General features: G+C 39.5%; 1 protein-coding gene across 1 annotated transcript in view; it reads right to left on the reverse strand.

Annotated features, from left to right (window-relative positions):
• LOC139700241 (uncharacterized protein C6orf132 homolog) overlaps positions 1-18,342 on the reverse strand; it is a 48,671-nt gene that overhangs the window by 21,894 nt on the left and 8,435 nt on the right. Inside the window, exon 2 of the mRNA XM_071598862.1 lies at positions 12,018-12,250. Coding sequence (XP_071454963.1) covers positions 12,018-12,192 — 175 coding nt within the window. The 5' untranslated portion in view covers positions 12,193-12,250. The remainder of the gene's footprint in view (positions 1-12,017; positions 12,251-18,342) is intronic.

Genomic DNA, 18,342 nt, shown 5'->3' on the forward strand with positions numbered 1-18,342 from the left:
AAAACAATTTAGAAATAGAAAAATGGCGCAAACATAGCCAAATTATATCTATACACAATTGGAATAAATGAAATGCAAAATTTTCCATCATTTGGAAAAATTTCACTGAAATTAAATAAACATATTGCACATTTAACATTCACAGTGGGCAAAATTGATAAGCTTTGCAGGAATTTTTGGAGGGTGGGTAAAATAATACATGGTGGCTTTTGGTCATCGTGTCCCAGCGTAAATTTTATTTGATTAGAGCTGGCATTTAGGATTCAGGGTATCGAATCTCATGTTTCGGCTCAAAAAACGGCTCTCCCATAGTTTTACAGCATTTGAGCGAGTTTACAGCATTTGATGTTCCCCGCTTAAACTGTTGAGAAATTTTCAAGTATTCAAACTTATTGAAAAAAAAAGATTATTACCAAAAAATGCGATATTTTTGTAATTTCACCAGCACAGCTGTTATCTGTTCCACAGGGAAAAATTATTTAGAAAAGACAATCATTGAGCGAAGCCTGAAACGAATATGCTTCATTGACTTGTTTGGACAGCCAATCACTTTTAATATTGGTTCCTAAATTTTGGAGGCATACGAGGTGTGTTCAAAAAGTAAGGTGCCTTGATATTTTTATGCAAAAATCGTTTTTCATTCCTCAACATCCAATTTGTCCCCCTCAAAGTAATCCCCCCCCCTATATAATACACTTGTGCCAACGCTGTTCCCCATTCCTCGAAGCAATTCTTCTAAGCACTTTTTGGTATATATATTTTAACTCTTCCAGCGACGCAGTCTATATCTCCTCAATCGTTGCGAATCTCCATCCTTTCATAGGTCTCATCAGTTTCGGGACCAGGAAAAAGTCGCAGGGGGTCAAATCCGGTGAATATGGTGGCTGAGGCATGACTGTGATGTTGTTTTTGGTCAAAAAATCTCTCACAAGCAAAGATGAGTGAGGAGGCGTATTAATCGTGATGCAAAAGCCATTAATTGCTTTCTCATGCTTACGGGCGTTTTATTCGTATTGCTTCTTGCAAACGGCGCATAACTTCAAGGTTATTCTCCTCATTGACCGTGCGACCATGTGGTAAGAACTCCTGATGCACTACGCCACGGTAATCGAAATTACCACGCACGCTATACTATCGAAACTTTAAACAAATATTTGGGTCATATGCACCAATACAACAAAACAATAAAATTGAACGTCAAATGTACATTGCCCGAGAAATTCGAGAAGTCACCTTGCTTTTTGAGCTCACCACGTATACAAATGGTACTTCCTAAACTGTCCTTCAATTACAGAAATTTCACCACCACAGCGCACACATCTAGCCCTAGATCATCTCTTTCTCTCCCTGAACATAAGAAAAAATCAAGAAAAAAGAATTTATCAAGATGATATTGAGATAAAGAAGAACTAAAAAGAAGTCTTCTAAAATCTAATCAACATAATCAACTCCAGGGGAAATTTGAAGTAATCTAATGTAAATCTCCCAAACCCTTTGCTATTGGCTTTTTGATAACGGTCCATAATTTATTACCTTGTGCTCAGTCTTCAAAGATAACCGTTTATGCATTTATAACTGCTTACATTCCATCTTGCATTAAACCAAACCAACCTCCGATACTGACCGCCCATCCCTGACAACCTTGGACCACGTGTCAAAGTAAAATCTTGATACAGGTTGATAGTTGAGGGAAACGCAACCGAAGGGAACTTTGGATTTGTTTTATTTTTTTACCAGAGGTATACCCAAAACGGAAGGTTATCGAAATCAATGTTTATGAAATCAAGTGAAAGGTGTGATAAATAAAAGGCCGATTGTCTTAACTTCCGTATGATGCAACGCAGTCCAGGAATTGTTTTCAAGGATTTTTCATAACACTGATAAAAATGCCGACAGGGTTATAAACACTTCTTCCCATCTCAAAAACATCCTAAGGGCCCTATTACTGCAGGACCATTTAACTTAGGGGCGACAGAACACTCATTGCAGTGTTTTTGGCAACGCTAAAAGAATGGGAAAGAAGAATGAAATTCTGTGGAGAAAAATGTCTTCGAAATCAATTAATTCAACATCACATTAGTTTCGCATAATTTTCAAGTAAATTATGCAGTAATCAATTTGATAATATAAGTAACCCTTTAATTCATGTATATAGGTCCAACACACTACGGGAATAAGATTGCTATAGTTAGATGTTTCACCTTCCAAAATACTCTATGCTAACTGTTCCAGTCGTCTCAGCGAAACGCCCGTGCCAGCATTTATTTCAGTATCAAATTACCGCTAGGGGAGAAGGATGTAGCAAATTATGCAAAAGAAGGACAATTTGACGAGCACACTGTGACCTAAATGAAGAGAAGGTCGAATAGTTTTAATTGCGAAAAAAAAGAGAGAGATTGCTTTATCCTGAGTAGGATGTAGCTAGTGTTACCCAGAATGTGAACACGGCTGTCTGCACAGCAGGATAGGGAGAAGAGGCTGCATAACGCACAGGATGGACCTCAAAATCTACAGCTGACCGATTGAAATACATCAGATCAATTACGCGAGGAGTTATGTAATCGAATGTACTTTTCCCATAATTTTCCATTGTGCTCCAGTTAGCAACCTTAGTTTTAGCAATCTCAATAAGTAAAGTTAAACAAAAATTCCCTCGTAACAATACCGATTGATGCATTTATTTAAAGTCACTAATTTTGCACGAAGCCAGGGTATTTTTTCTCAGTTACTCACGTAAGAGTATCATTATTTTGAGAAAAAACATTCAAAATGAAGATGTGAGCGAATAATGGCAAGAAAAGTTTGTTTTATTTGAGAAAAATCCTTAATTTGATGCGAACCGAAGGATTTATTCACGCCCAATCTACTTTCCTCTGTTACATTCACAGGTGGAAATGAAAGTACGTACATTCATAAAATATCCTAAGTCGCGTGGCTCAGAATAACTATTAGAACAATTAAATAAGAGTGAGTATGAATAAAAGTAACTCAGGGTGATAAAAAATAGGCTCTCGCAGATGTTTCTTTCATTAGCGAATTTTCATAAGTAAATATTTTCTCTCTACAAGTGAGATAATTTAGTACCAGAAATTTTCCGCCGATAACTCCATTCGTAGAATCAGTCGGGTAATGGAAAGGATACACTGATATCGCCTAAGTTAACGGTAATGCACACAAAAGATAATTAATGGCGATGAAAACAGTTTACCCATTCTACACATCTACTTCATTCAAAAATAGATACACTAAAATGATTCTGCATAACGAAAACACTTCTCTATAAATCTACTCCTATGCAGATAGAGATCATCTCAATTCCCCTTCACCTTTTCACCATTCCCGACCATCAACTTCATCTTGCTTAGAAACATACGCATGATATCTTATTTTATTTTTTATGTAGGTCTGTATATTCACGTGTGTTGTCTGTACACCATTGTATATTGTACTGTACATGTTTTACCATATTGTTTTGCATTGTACCTCACACTGTTATATGTGTTTATAGCAATTTATTTATTTTTTAATATCTTTCAGGGTTTTACAGGTTTTTCACACACCCCCTTCTTTGTGGGCATTTTCCTACTAGTGTCGTCATGTCATAAACTCCCTTTCTGGTTTTCCCCATAAAATTATATCTTTTGCTTGTTTCTTTAATTATATATATATATATATATATATATATATATATATAATATATATGCAAAATTATATATATATATAATATATATGCAAAATTATATATATATATATATATTATATATATATATATATATGCACTTTATCACCTTTTTCCTTTTTTATATCGCTTTATATTTCCCCATATTATTATTATTGCTGTGTTAATCTACTTGATGCGGGGTTAAATGGGAGAAGGGGTCGTATGGTCTCAATGTCACCCAGATAAAGATGTTTGTCTATCTATCGGTACTTGCAATATGTATTTATTTGCATCTACGAGCTTTAGAATATACCGCATGTTTGTGGTGAACTAATATCGCCGTCATAATTTATTTATTAATAATTTATTTATTTTTACAATATCACAGGTAGAAGTTTATAGTACGATAGTTAAATGTTAGAATCATATGAATACTTAAATTCTTCACGATTCAATGAATCAGAATCCGACAGCTCGGTTTCGTTCCTAGACTAGCTGCTGGCAATTAGTTTGCCGACCGAAGTGGAGAGCCTTCGAATCTCGCCGCTAACCAACTGCCAGCGTCGAATGACTGGTTTCCTAATTGGTGTGTGCAATGCAAAGGTTCGGATGACTCCGAGTACCTAAAAAAATGTACCGGTACTCGATCGCGAGTAATTAATTGGAGCATAAAATTTATTAATTTTTCATCGCCTCCACGTTAATACGAGCTATGCTTACCCTTTTAATAATGGAACGCACAGCTTATCATTTATATGTACATTTACATACATGTAGTACCCAAAAAAGCCTCCGCAAGGGCATGTAACGAGGGTGTTAGGTCATCACCCGTAAAAGAGAATAAAACCACATGCAAAATCCACAAAGTCATGCCAATCTAAACCCACGAAGTCTTATATATTCATGCAACAGCCTTGATAACTTAAACTTATGTAAATAGATACATGTACTATTAACTAATATATCTATATTAGTTTATTATTATATATATATATATATATATATGCTTTCGTAGACGTAACACGGAAGTGCCGAATAGTACAATACACAGTAACACACAATATAGAAACACAAAAAAAGAGAAGAACACTCACACGTTATTTCTTGATATTTCGACGGAAACAATCCGTCTTCCTCTGAAGATATAGAAGTAAAGACTGCTGGAGTTGTTGAGGTGAGGGGTGCGAGAGAAAGGGAAGGGGGCCAGGAGAAGGGGAGAACGGGAGGCGAAGGAGGGGTGAGGGTGGGCTTCCACAAAGTAACAATTTTAGGCCACTCCCATCAGTGAACGACATTGAGGCCCGGATGCTGATAGGCCATACAGATGTAAATGAATGCCATTTCAATTGTTTTTAATTGTATAGGGTTATCGGATGTGGGAAGGGAGGCCAGGACGGAAACATTGTAGCACAGGTTGAAAGGGGTATTATGATGGGAAGCATGTTTAGGGATGGGGAGACCCGCGGACGGGGAGGAGGGATTGCACGAGGCGCGGTGGTTATTAATCCTAATGTTAAGTGGTGTGGAACATTGGCCTATGTAAAATGACGGGCAGAGTTTACAGGTAAGAAGATAAACTACATTCTTGGAAGTGCAAGAGGAATAGGGGAAGGGCGGGAGAGAGTTAAATGGTGGGATGGAGTGGGGTGGAGTGGTGAAAATAGGGCAGGTTTTGCATCTTGCTCGATGACATGGAGTGGGTATGGCTCTGGGGGTGTGAGGGGATTTTGAGAGCGGCCTGGTGGATTTGAGGATATTTGCTAGGTTGGCGGGACGTTTGAAAGTGACAGAGGGGCATTTGGGAAGAAGGTTGGAGGAAGTGTTGTGATTTTTGAGGATGGGGAATAGGTCTTTGAGGATGAATTTGAGAGACTGAATGCCTGGGAAGTAGGTAGTACAGATTGAGAGAGGCTGGGAGTCTGTGGTTGAGGCAGGCTTGGGGGTGTAGGAATGTTTAAGTATTTTTTTATGGAGGAGGGAATCAGGGTATCCTCGTTGGAGGAGGGAGTGGTGAAGGTTGTTGAGGTATTTCTTAAGGGATTCGGGATGGTTGCAAATGCGGTGACCGCGGATAGAGAGGGAGTAAGGGAGGGAGCGCTTGGTATGGGAGGGGTGACAACTGCTGTAATGAAGGTATTGCTGCTTATTAGTGGGTTTGGTGTGAACAGAGGTAAGGAATTTGTTATTGCTGAGGGTAATATTAACATCGAGGAAGGTAATCTGAGAGGATGAAATGGTCGAGGTGAAAGACAGGGATGAGGAATCGTTGAGTTGGGAGATGAAGGAATTGAGGGAATCTATGCTGTGTGGCCATAGTAGAAAGATGTCGTCAATGTATCGGAGCCACAGGAGGGGTTGCAGAGGATAGTTTGAAAGGAAATTCTCTTCTAGGACACCAAGGTGGAGGTTTGCATATGAAGGGCTGAATCTGCTACCCATGGCACAGCCCTTTATCTGGAGGTAATGGTTATTGTTAAAAGAAAAGGAGTTGCGGGTGAGAATGAAATCGGAAAGGTCAATGAGAAAATCGGTACTGGGGATTTGAGGGGTAGGGCGTTTGGAGAGGAAGTAACGTAGGGAAGAAAGGCCTTCTTGGTGAGGAATGGAAGTGTATAGGGAGGTGACATCGATAGTAGCCATAGTAATATGGGTATCAGGAGGGAGGGAAGTTGAGTGAAGCAATCTGAGGAAGTGGTAGGTGTCTTTTATAAACGAGGGTAGGGAGTGAACTAAAGGTTGGAGATAGTAGTCCACGAAGGCGGAAATTCTTTCGGTAGGAGAGCTACGAGAGGAGACTATAGGGCGGCCTGGGTTGTTGGGTTTGTGGATCTTAGGAAGGATGTAGAAGTGAGGGGTGTGAGGTTGGGAAGGGAAAAGGAGGGAGATGTCACTGGGGGAAAGATTCTCCTTAGGGCCGTTGTCTCGGAGGAAAGCGATAATTTCTTTTTGGAATGCGGGGTTAGGGTCAGCGGGAATATTTTGATAGGATGAAGTGTCGGAGAGTAGTCTGTTGCATTCTTGAAGGTAGTCTGCCGTGTTTAGGATTACAACTGTCGAACCCTTATCGGCAGAAGTGATGACTAGGTTGGGGTTGTGTGTGAGTTTTTTTAACTCAGTTAATTCGGCCGGGGAGAGATTAGTGTTGGGGTTTAGAGATTTAAGGAAAGAAGGACTAGATATTTTGGACAGGAGAAGATTGATGAAGATTTCGACCGGGTGATTGGGAGGGAGCGGTGGAGGTTCAAGGTGGGAAGGCGGCCGGAACGTGGTGAGGGCGCTGTGTGTGTGTGCGGGGGATTGAAGAGTGGCGGGTTGCATGGCCCAGAAATGTCGCCATCTAAGATTTCTGGCGAAATTTATGACGTCTGCGAGGATGTTCACGTGATTAACCTTGGGGGTGGGGGAGAATGAGAGGCCTTTTCCCAGAAGTGAGGTTTGGTGCTCGTTCAGCGTGGTGCTAGAAAGGTTCAGCACGTGTTCGGCAGTATCTATTGTTTGGTCGACCGGCGGGGAAGGGACGGATTGAGAAGGGTTTTGTTGGTAGCAACGGCTCGGTGGAATTCCTGGTGTTGGTAGGGAAGGTGGGGGTAGGTGGAAAATAGTCGCTAAATCCGGTTTCTGTAGGTAAAGGGGTGGGGGAGGAGGGCTAGGTTTGACAAGTTGGAGAGGTAAGGCAAGGCCTTGGCGGAAGTGAGAAATGCACAGATATATATATATATATATATATATATATATATATATATATTTATGCATCAACGAATACAGCTTATGCCTACGCAACGTTTAATCTTGTTCTTACTTCTACATTAAATGTCTTTAAGACATATATATATATATATATATATATATATATATATATATATATATATATATATATATATATATATATTTATATATATCCACTTGCAATAACTAGTTTAATTTAATATTTTATTACCTAAAATGAGTAATGATTATTTCTTCGGCATTTCGTTATAAATCTTCGAACCAAATATCAACGACGGGTATCATTGAGTAAATATTCAATTCTCTTCGGTGATATTGCCAAAAGGTGATTTCTTCTACAGCCGTTGAAAAGACATCAATCTAATTGAAGGGTTAGCATGTGATAGCAAGTTGAATTCCTTCCCGCACATGCAAGGACCCATTTGCAAAACACATGCGAAAGAACAGGGGAGAGCGAGTGCTTGATTAAATGCAAGAAAGGTTTTCCGGTTCCGATGTGTAGAGAGAGGGTTGTGGCAAACCTGTTCTGTTAAACTTAGCACGATTGGATTTGCTTGAGTACCCACCCGTGTGCTCAGAGGGCTGAAAAAAGGCGGAAAATGAAACGGATTACCTTCTTCCCATCAGTTTAATCGCACGCTCCGTGAGCGCCGAAAGCCTTGCCCTAAAAGAACTCCATTTTGCAATGGCTAATTAATTAGACTACTTTGGGTCAAGCATTTGGATCATAGTTTGAATTAGAAATTCAGAAAAAGGTGAAACAAAATATTTCTGAGAAGAATAATTGCAATGACCATCGATTAAATAAACCCTGTCTGACTTTTTGATAAATTAGATGCCGAAGAAACAGGATTAAAATTTGATCTCTTCTCTGTGATCTCAGAATCAGAGGACACTCAAAATGTCAAACGTGGACCGAGCAGTCCGCATGCAAATTTAAATGGTTTAATTCGGTAATTTCCAAATATACGCTCCACTAAAGAAATGGACCTTTCACTGTCACCGGCCAGGCTCTTTGTAATGTTTATTCCTGCTCGTTCCCGCACGTCTTTTTCTTACGGGGAGAACACTCCGAAGAAAAGGTAACTAAGCCACAGTAATTTTTTCCCCACGGCTCTTTCCTCGGGTACTTCTTTCGCCCCTTTCACAACCTTGCATTACTTCATAAATGCTCCTCTGTACCCCACGATATCTAATATTTCTTTTTTTTTTTTGTCACTTCCATCGCATTTACTCATGAATTTCTCGGTCTAACCCCTTCCTCTCAACCTATCTACCCTTCTATCATTTTTAAATATAAATATTTTCTCTTATACTTAAACTAATTATAGTTAAGAATGTAGATAACGCAAGAATGTAATACAAATTAGTTATGAAGTACGTTCTGAGAAAGGAGGCCAAAAATCCTTATTCACCTTAAGTAAATCGTCATTCGCGGCAAAATGGCATACTAATTCCTCTTACTTCTGATATCCAGGACATCAAAGGCCACAGATCATAATCCCTCACAGGCTATATGTAGGTTTGGGAAATTTTTACGTTGAAGAAACAGAGATAGCGACACTTTATGAGAAGTATTGCTGGCTTACAGCATTTAATCCAAAGCGGTGCTGCTGATGCAATGTAATCGATATGCGATAAATCGCAAATCCTTTAGTACTTAAGCTATAGAGCCAAGAATAAGTTTGCGATAGTAATTAGCGACAAATGCAGGGCTGAATTGGACTACGTACATCCCATTTAGAACATAATGACATGCGGAAACGTGAAAGTTGTTGGTCAATTAACGATTAAATATGTTCCCAGCTTCAGACACGTGATAGATTGAAATATCTTAGCAGGTTTTTTCCAGACATTAAAAAAATCAAACAAAATTCTATTAGAAAACCTTTTGGATGAAAATAATCAATTTACTTGATGTTCGCAAGAAATAGAGATCTTGCCCGAATTCAATCCCGCATCTATTGGGAAATGGATGGGCAACGATACCGGGGTCAAGTAACTTCTTTTCCGGCTAAAGTTGCTTTTTTATTCTATGAAAATATTGGGTCAAAAAGTAAAAAAAAACATACAACATGGGCAGGTCTTTTCGTGCCATCCAATTATCAATGATGTAGTTTGGTTTTAAAGATTTTCTTTAAATTCGACAAGAGCCTGCAAATATTTGAACTATGTTGTGTAGTACGGGTGAATATTGACTAATTATTCTTAAAAAAAATAATCATTAGATCATTTAAATACGGGAAAAAAATCTTAGCGCATTCGTCATATGGTTTTAGGTAATGTTAAGACAGAAGACATACAGCGTCACCATTAGAACAGAAATTCGTCGATTGACCTAGAGTTTAAATTTCATCCAGAGGATGTCGTGTAAAAAATGTATTTAGAGGGAATCACCGACGCAAAATCCGCCTGAGACGGGATTAAAACCCACGGATTGGAAGCCAGCATGCAAACCCATATGCACCCATATGTCCCTAATCTTTCGCGATGTTAAGTGCAATGGCTTATGGTAGAGCCAATCCAAAATTTCGGTTTCGGGCCAAATTCACAGGCCGGAAAGTGCACCTTAATATTCATCACCGTATCTCTTGGATGGATCATTATTGGAAATCTAGCATAGAAAGATAAATCTGGAAATGTACCGGAAAACTATTATATATCCCCATGGATTTATACGCACGTCCTCCCAGACTAAGCTCCACTTGATCTTACTTTTAGTTCTCAATTTTCTGCACTTTTCATGCTATCAAAATGAAGAACTCAGTACAATGAATCTAATTGAGAAACTCGGAGCAAGTCTAGTAGTTAAATGTCACCTCCAGCCAATCAATGCACGAAAATATTGAAAAAGACATGTATCCCATTGTATAAATTTATGGGTATCCATTAATGAAACTCGGTTTCATCGGAAAATTTGCGGGGAAATGCATAATTGACTAAATCAAGGGGGAATTCCCATTTCCATTTTGTTCTAAGGTCGCCTCTGGAATGCGTGACTAGTGATTTAGTTCCTTCGAGGAAATTCTTAATTAAGGATTTACGTATAAATGTGTTGTCTCCGGTGCAACTTTATGGGATATGCATAAAAAAATATTGAAATGAAATGACTTTGTAATTCCACACACTAAATTTCAAAACACAGCCCAGGTTTCGATGTCGAATGTAATCATCAGGTGATAACGTTCAACGTCTAAACCTTGGTCGTGTTTCAAATCAAGTTTGTGGAATTACAAAGTCAATAATTTCATTTCATTTCAATATTTACGTCGAGTTCTAAGAGATTCAACTAGATTCATCAACTGATTTTATAAAATACTGTGCCGAGGTTATGATAAAACCCAGCATGGCAGTCCCTCCAAGTATAAATATAACAAGTGAGGGTTAGTAAGCTTGAAAGATACAGGACATTTTGAGTCGTATTGAGATCCCAACGTGATGTCGAAGACAGCTAGGCAGCCCGAACAAAATCAGGGAAATTGACTCTGGCTTGGGCAGATGCATACACACTTTCTTCGTGCGCACAACTCGCAATCACAGCTGAAACAACAAGTCTAAGTCCACCGAAATATGTTCAAGGACGTAACTGTAACCCAAAATTTCTACGAATGCTTTAAATTCGCCTGAATTTACAATATAAATGTATAGGATGAAATCTCGGAATATATCGCAGATGTAGATGAAATATATATATCCTCTTCCTCCCTCCACCCTGTTTGCCCACTGATAGCCCATCTATCACCGCCTTCAACTTCTAAGTGACTTTCAACAGCTCATCCATCCAGTTTGCCCGCCTTCTTCCAAAATCCGCCAACAGCTTCCTTTCTTCCCCACCGTATATTGCGCTTGATCGTTTGTCTTGCTTCATTTTCTCACTTTGCTCTCACAGAAGCCGACACCTCAAAAGCCCCCGTCAGCCGGCAGCTTCTGTCCTCTAAAGATCAAGTTTTGGAATCATGCAATCCTGCCCTCAAAAATCAGTCGTAGCTTTCGTAGTCCTTTTGTTTGCATAGTGTTTTAAGCATGCCTGACAATTATTATCTCCTCTTTTTTAAACGTTTCCATTGCTTACGTAATTCTTCTTACGTCCTCACTAATATTTCCCCCTAAGACGCCTGCCTACCAATCAAATTTAGTCTATCGAACATTTACATTACTTTTATTTAAGTTTGAATCACTTTTCTATCACATCCTTGACAAATTTAATTCCCAAAAGCTTTCCATTCATGTTCAACTCTTCCGGTTTAGATACCACCAGTTGAAATTGCAGCGGAAATAGCAAATGAAATCAGTCCAAATAAGTCCGGGGCTTTAATTAGTGCGCGGAACCCAATAAAGCTTAGATTAATGCTGAGTTGACCCTTTTACTTGCCTAAAATAATTAAAACCTACTTAAGAACTTAAACCTCGTAAATAGTTCACATTTTTTTTCTACCTTGACAGATCGTATATTTTCGAGGAAACATTAGAAAGTTGCCCAGGCCACTCAAAAGTTTTTTGAGGTGCTTTTATTTTTAGGGGGACGCTTGGCAACATCTCGGGGCGTCATTAGGGCGGATCATAATTCCCCTCTGCGAAACACGCCCTAATGTTCATTCAAATGCAGCAGAGCTGGTGCTCGCTCCCTCACCCGTCTTGTTGAGGGGGGCGCTGTCCTCTGCGGTGCCCTTCTCGTCGGCCGTGGGCAGTGCCCCCACCAGGCAGGCGGAGCAGAACACCGCGAACGCCACGGAGTCTAAAAGGAAGAGCCGACGGCGGCCGCCCCGCGACCCGGCGTCCGGTGCTCCCCGCAGCATCATCCTCATCACGGTCTCCTCCTTTGATCCGTGCACCAACGCGACTGCCCCGCTACATGCATGGAACCTTGGCGGAGGGGAGAACGGAGAGAAGAGGGTCAGACATTTGAAAGATAGCCAGGCAGTCAATCGATTAATCGTGCATCAAATGCGAATCCTCCAGAGATGCATTCGATGCGGCAACTCTGTGACCGCCGTGATTTTCGACGTCCGTTGATCAAGTTTCGTTGTGCAGACGTTATTTCTCGTATCTTCATCGCATTTCTACTTCTATCCAAGCGCGGTCAAATAATCCTTCCTCGGAAATGATTCACTCCGTCCCATCACTATTCTGGGGGTGGTGATCGTTTTGCGCTGAATGATGTTTAATGCGATTCCCCGCTATGCAAGCGCTCCCGCGGGTTCAATTTTCACTTCGATCCCAATGGAACACATTTCATTTAAATGCCGAGGTTAACACCGTACTCAATATGTGTGGAGTTAGGCCTGTGATCTTTTTTTGATAATGAAGCGCCGACAGCTAATGCGATATTTTGGGAAGAATATCTTTCCATCACGGGAGAACGCAGAGGGTGGCAAAAAAGATGTCCGCAGTGATTAAATGAGAAGCCTTTTACGGCCGACTCCAAGGATGAGGTTCAAAACTCTCGAGGCTCCCATCTCTTTGAAACGCTCTGAGGAGAAATAGTAATTAAGGTCCTCCATCGACGGAAAATGTAAAAAAATACCGCTCTGGTTCGAGAAACTTCACTAAGGAATCGATGAGGAAGGTATTATACGTATATTGATTTGAAACTATGGCAAAAGGTAACCTTTGGTCCATTTGTGAATAGTTTACAATATGAATGTTAGTTAATACATATTGACTAGTAGTTAGTAGCGCACGTTGGGGGCCACTGCCTGCATTAATCGCGGGGAAAATATCGCGAGAAGCGGAGGGGGGACCATCACAAATCCTTGGATTCGTCTTCGGCAGAAAATACTGTCGATGAGTGACTAACAACGAAGGCGTAAAAGAAAGTTGATTTCTTTATAAATAATGAGCTTCGAACATATTTGAAATGCTGACACTAATTTTACTGAGCACGTTCAGTGCTCAACATCATTAATGAAATGATATAAAGAAAAAAATATAGGAAGAATACGAAGGGGGGATTTATAATTAAGTTCATCAAGATTATGATACGTACAAATGAAGCAAATTCCTTGAAATGAATTCGCATGCTCAGTGTGGAGAGAGCGGAGTGAAGAGTTCCGGGAAACCGAAAGTCGATTCATTCGATTGCTGACGCGGCTAATGAATTCACTTCGGACCATTCAGACAATTTTTCCGTCGTTCAGTATCAAGTAAAAATTCCAAATTTCATTTAATCACGCCATTTTCAAAAAAGAAAATCCTTTTTTTCCTTTTGTTACAAAAAAAACCCCTTTTCTCGTCCTTCCTTTATCGTCGGAATTCAACGAACTCGTCTGTTACGAAAACTGAGGATCGAATACACATTTTTTTCGCTGAGGACTGGCTGACTGAAGTTTCGTTTCTCACTGTTTCAACATTCCGCTCGATTATCCTTCAAACGTGGCTGAACATTCGCCTCCGTCACACACAAACGGAAATTGGATTTATTGCGTCCACGAGGGATATGATTCGCTGCACTTTCCAGCTTCTCGCACCATTTATTTTCGCTTATCCATTCGTTTCCTTCGGATACCACGGTGACACAATCGCCGTGGAACCGGGGAATTTGAAAGTGAGTCAATGCTATGGATGAGAAACATTTTATTCACTTTGGTTTTTTTTCCTCGGGGATATACACCGTGTTGGGTGATTCCCGACGTGATGGAACCACTGCATCCCTTTATTACCCTTTATCGCGAGAAACCCGAAACAATCATTTTGAGCTGCGGAAGCCTCGATCAAGAAAAGTTTGATCAACGGGAAACATGATCAATACAATCCCGCCTATACGGGTCGAAAAAAGTTTCACATCCTCAATGCTACAACACACTCTATTGGGAGTAAGCATTCATATGGGGGACAACAATCCATGGATCGGAGAGAGAGAGAGCATTGGGGGAGCAGATCAAACGAGAATTGAATCCTTTGAGGACTCATCCTGGAAGAGGTTTCTGAATATCAAAACGAGAAATAAAATGAGAAATGAAGTGATACACGGAAGAATGGAGGAGAAAAAGAGAATATTGAGCATATTAATGAAAAGAAGAACTGGACACGCACACCTTGAGGCACACTTTATTTGATCGAACGCATATCAGAAGAAGTCCAAGGGGTGAACACGGAGGCCATGCAAAGATGCGATGCGAAACGGATCAAGTATCATCAGGGCGCAAGGGAGTTAGCATTAGAAAGTGAAGAGGGTAAGAATAAACTATTCCTCGGATTGAAACACTAATGATTGTTCTTTTGAAGATAACCTTTGGCAGTCAATAATTTTTAAACCAACATCGTCAGTTGTTTGGGATTATAATCTCAACTACCTTCATCAAGCGATTGATGCAATTAAGTCAAGGTTTTTAAATTTGTCATTGGACTATCAGTTTTTTATTGCATATTGATGAGTGATGCGTAATCTAAAACAAGATGCCTTGAAAGTAAACTTGTAGTGAATAGCAATTTTATATACATATATATAACTATATAATAAAGAAATAGATCCCGTATACCTTACTGGCTTCCCACCCTGAGGGACCGGGTTCAAATCTCGGCGGTTTTGAATACTTTTCCGTGGTATCTCGATCCCTACTTGAGATACTTTGTGGAGGGCGCTTTGAGTGAGTACGCCGTCCATCGGATGGGACGTTAAGCATATAATATTTATAAGTATATATATATAAATATATAAATATATATATATATATATATATATATATATATATATATATATATATATATATATAAATAAATATATATATAAATATATAAATATATATATATATATATATATATATATATAAATATATATATATATATATATATATAAATAAATATATATATATATATAAATATATATATATAAATATATATAAATAAATAAATATATATATATATATATATATATAAATGCATTTAAATATATAACAATATTAATAAAATCTCACGCAACTTAAGTTGTTCTTTAGATCATAAACAAAAGGATAGAGAGTAGGGCAAATGATTACTTAGAGGATGACCAGTTTGGCTTTAGGAAGAGGAGAGGTACGAGTGATGCCATTATGCCATTGCAGTAATTAGATTATTAATCGAGAGGAATATAGAACACAACCAGGAGGCATTTTCCTGCTTCGTAGATTTCGAAAAAGCGTTCGATAGAGTGAATTGGGAAAAACTAATGAGTATATTGCAGAAAATAGGAATAGACTGGAGGGAAAGGAGGTTAATCCGCAACCTGTACATGTCTCAGACTGCTCAGGTGCGGTTGGGGAACGGGGAGTCCGGATGGGCAGTGTTAGGAAGAGGTCTAAGGCAGAATTGCCCATTATCACCGTTACTGTTCAACCTGTATGCAGAGGAAATGATTAAAGAGGCATGGGAAGAACTGGAGGTAGGAATGAAAGTGGGCGGGGAATTCGTAAATTCAGTTAGGTTTGCTGATGACCAAGCTTTAGTCTATCAGTCAGCCAAGGGGTTGCAAGCATTGCTGAGTGAATTGGAAATTCAGTGCGACAGGTATGGGATGAGAATCAATATTAATAAAACAAAGGTTATGCGATTTTCTAGAAAGAAAAAGGCTAAGCTAAATATTAAAATAGGAGGGCAAAAACTAGAGCAGGTAGAACAGTTTACGTATCTCGGTAGTGTTTTGGACCAACACGGCCAAAGTAGTAGGGATGTAAGGAGAAGAATTGCGTTAGGCAAAGAGGCTTTCACAAGGAGGAGGGAGTTGATGATGGGGACGTTGAGTAAAGATGTTAAGAAAAGACTCGTAAAAACTTTGATATGGAGCGTAGCTATGTACGGCGCGGAAACGTGGTCATTGAAGCAGGAGGATAGACGTAGACTGGAGGCTTTTGAAATGTGGGTGTGGAGAAGAATGGAGAAGGTGAAATGGACAGAGAAGAAAACAAACGAGGAAGTACTTGGTATGGTGGGCGAAAAGATAGGTTTGTTGGGAGCAATCCTATGGAGGCAGGATAAGTGGCTGAAGGGGGTGTTGACCGGCAGTGGGATGTTGAAGACTGTAATTGAGGGGAGAATGTTAGGAAAAAAAGGAAAGGGAAGGAACAGGATAGGGATGTTGGATGGTATGAAGGGAGGTAGGAAGTACTCAGAGCTGAAGAGGGACCTGATATAGAGTAGGATGTTGTGTTTTGCTAGGGGCCACAAATTATTTAATTAGTAATTACGTCCATCCAAAAACCTACCTTAACCGGTAGATTACCTAATAATAATAAATACCACAGACACATTAATCAAGTTTGGTAGGTGCAGGTAGAGTTCACCCAGTGACGAAAAACGAAGTGTATACGTCCAAAAATGAATTTCCATATTTTCAGAAATATCCTGAGCTACATTATTTTGTTTATTTTTCATGCTCTGAGCATTTTGTTCATACTGTTTTTTTGTGTCAGCTCTTCAAAAGTATTCATATGCATCACTCCTTATATAAATTTATATATATATATATATATATATATATATATATATATATATACAGGGTTCGTCCGGAAAATAAGTGTACTGACTCCTGGGCTGGGCGCGCCGCTCCAGGCGCGCCCAGCACCGCTCTGACGGGCTGCGATTGGAGGGGGGTATGTAGGCAAGCGACGCTGAAAAAGGCAGTCGGCTCTGAGCTGTGGTGTGGTGAGGAGCTCTGTTAACGCGAACCTCCACGCTTCGACCCACGACACGGAACGCGATGCCGAAGTTTTTGGAGCAGCGTTATTCCATCAAATTTGCGGTAAAGCTTGGGAAATCGTCTACCGAAACTGTCGGTATGATTAACCAGGCTTACGGGGAGTCAGCCATGTCCAGAAACATGATCTTTCGGTGGCACAAGATGTTCGTGGAGGGCAGAGAAGAGGTCGGCGACGAGTCTTCGAGAGGTTCCCGATGATGCCTTCGCGGGAGCGTTCCAGGGATGGGAACGCCGCTGGAACAAGTGTATCGACTCACAAGGGTCCTATTTTGATGAATATTAGCTTAAGATATGTAACAGTGTAATAAATTTTTTTTCCTGAGCTCAGTACACTTATTTTCCGGACGAACCCTGTATATATATATATATATATATATATATATATATATATATATATATATATATATATATATAACAGATAATTTATTCAAACTTTCCTTAAAAATTTTTATTCTTCAAGATTGAAAATGTTTCGAGAGAAATATGAAATTGAGGAGCTAATCGATCATTTTGAGGCAATATATGTGCCTTTCAGATTAAACATTCCAAAAATGAGGTTCCAAAACTTTCTTGATTGACGCCTTCCTTAAAAGTTTCCCTTTACTCTCCCCAAAAGCTGTTAAGGAAAAACTTTACTTGAAATTTGATGATTGATATCGTTTTTTATTATATTTTGAAATTGTTCCGTATGACTCTGTCCGTGGTAACATCTTGTGATTGAAGAAAACATAAATTACAATGAGAAATGACTAATTAAAATACTGGTTGAAAAATAACCTCAGTATCATCTATCTAATAATTGGATTTCTGAAGCAATTAAACTCAATAAGGTTTGTTGCTATGGGCTACACCTCCACCGAACAGCTTAGATTGCACTCATTCAATCACCTCTCCACGCTCATTGACCAAAGTTCCATTATATATCTGCAACATATCATCATTAGTATTTCAATCCTAAGATTGGTTTACTGCAGCCCTGCATTCAATATCGATTCCCTCGCCCTCTGATGCGCAGCTTCTTTGCTTTACGTCCTTCTAAATTTACGCTATGTACTTGTTTGTCTCTTGGTCCTTTTACTGGCGGGACCTTCCCTTCAATTGTCTCTTCTATTTTATTCCCAACCAATGCATTGTGCCTCAAGGTGTGTCCAATCCATCGAGGCCTCCATAGAGCTCTCCATGCTGTATTTTCCTCTTCTACACATTTCGTCGTTCCTCACTTGGCCTGTCCATTTGATCTTCGGCGTTCTCCTCCTGCACCAAGTTTCAAAGGCTTATATTCTTC

This window comes from Hetaerina americana, unplaced genomic scaffold (assembly GCF_022747635.1).
Source record: "Hetaerina americana unplaced genomic scaffold, ioHetAmer1.1.p SCAF_10, whole genome shotgun sequence".
NCBI classification, from domain to species: Eukaryota; Metazoa; Arthropoda; class Insecta; order Odonata; family Calopterygidae; genus Hetaerina; species Hetaerina americana.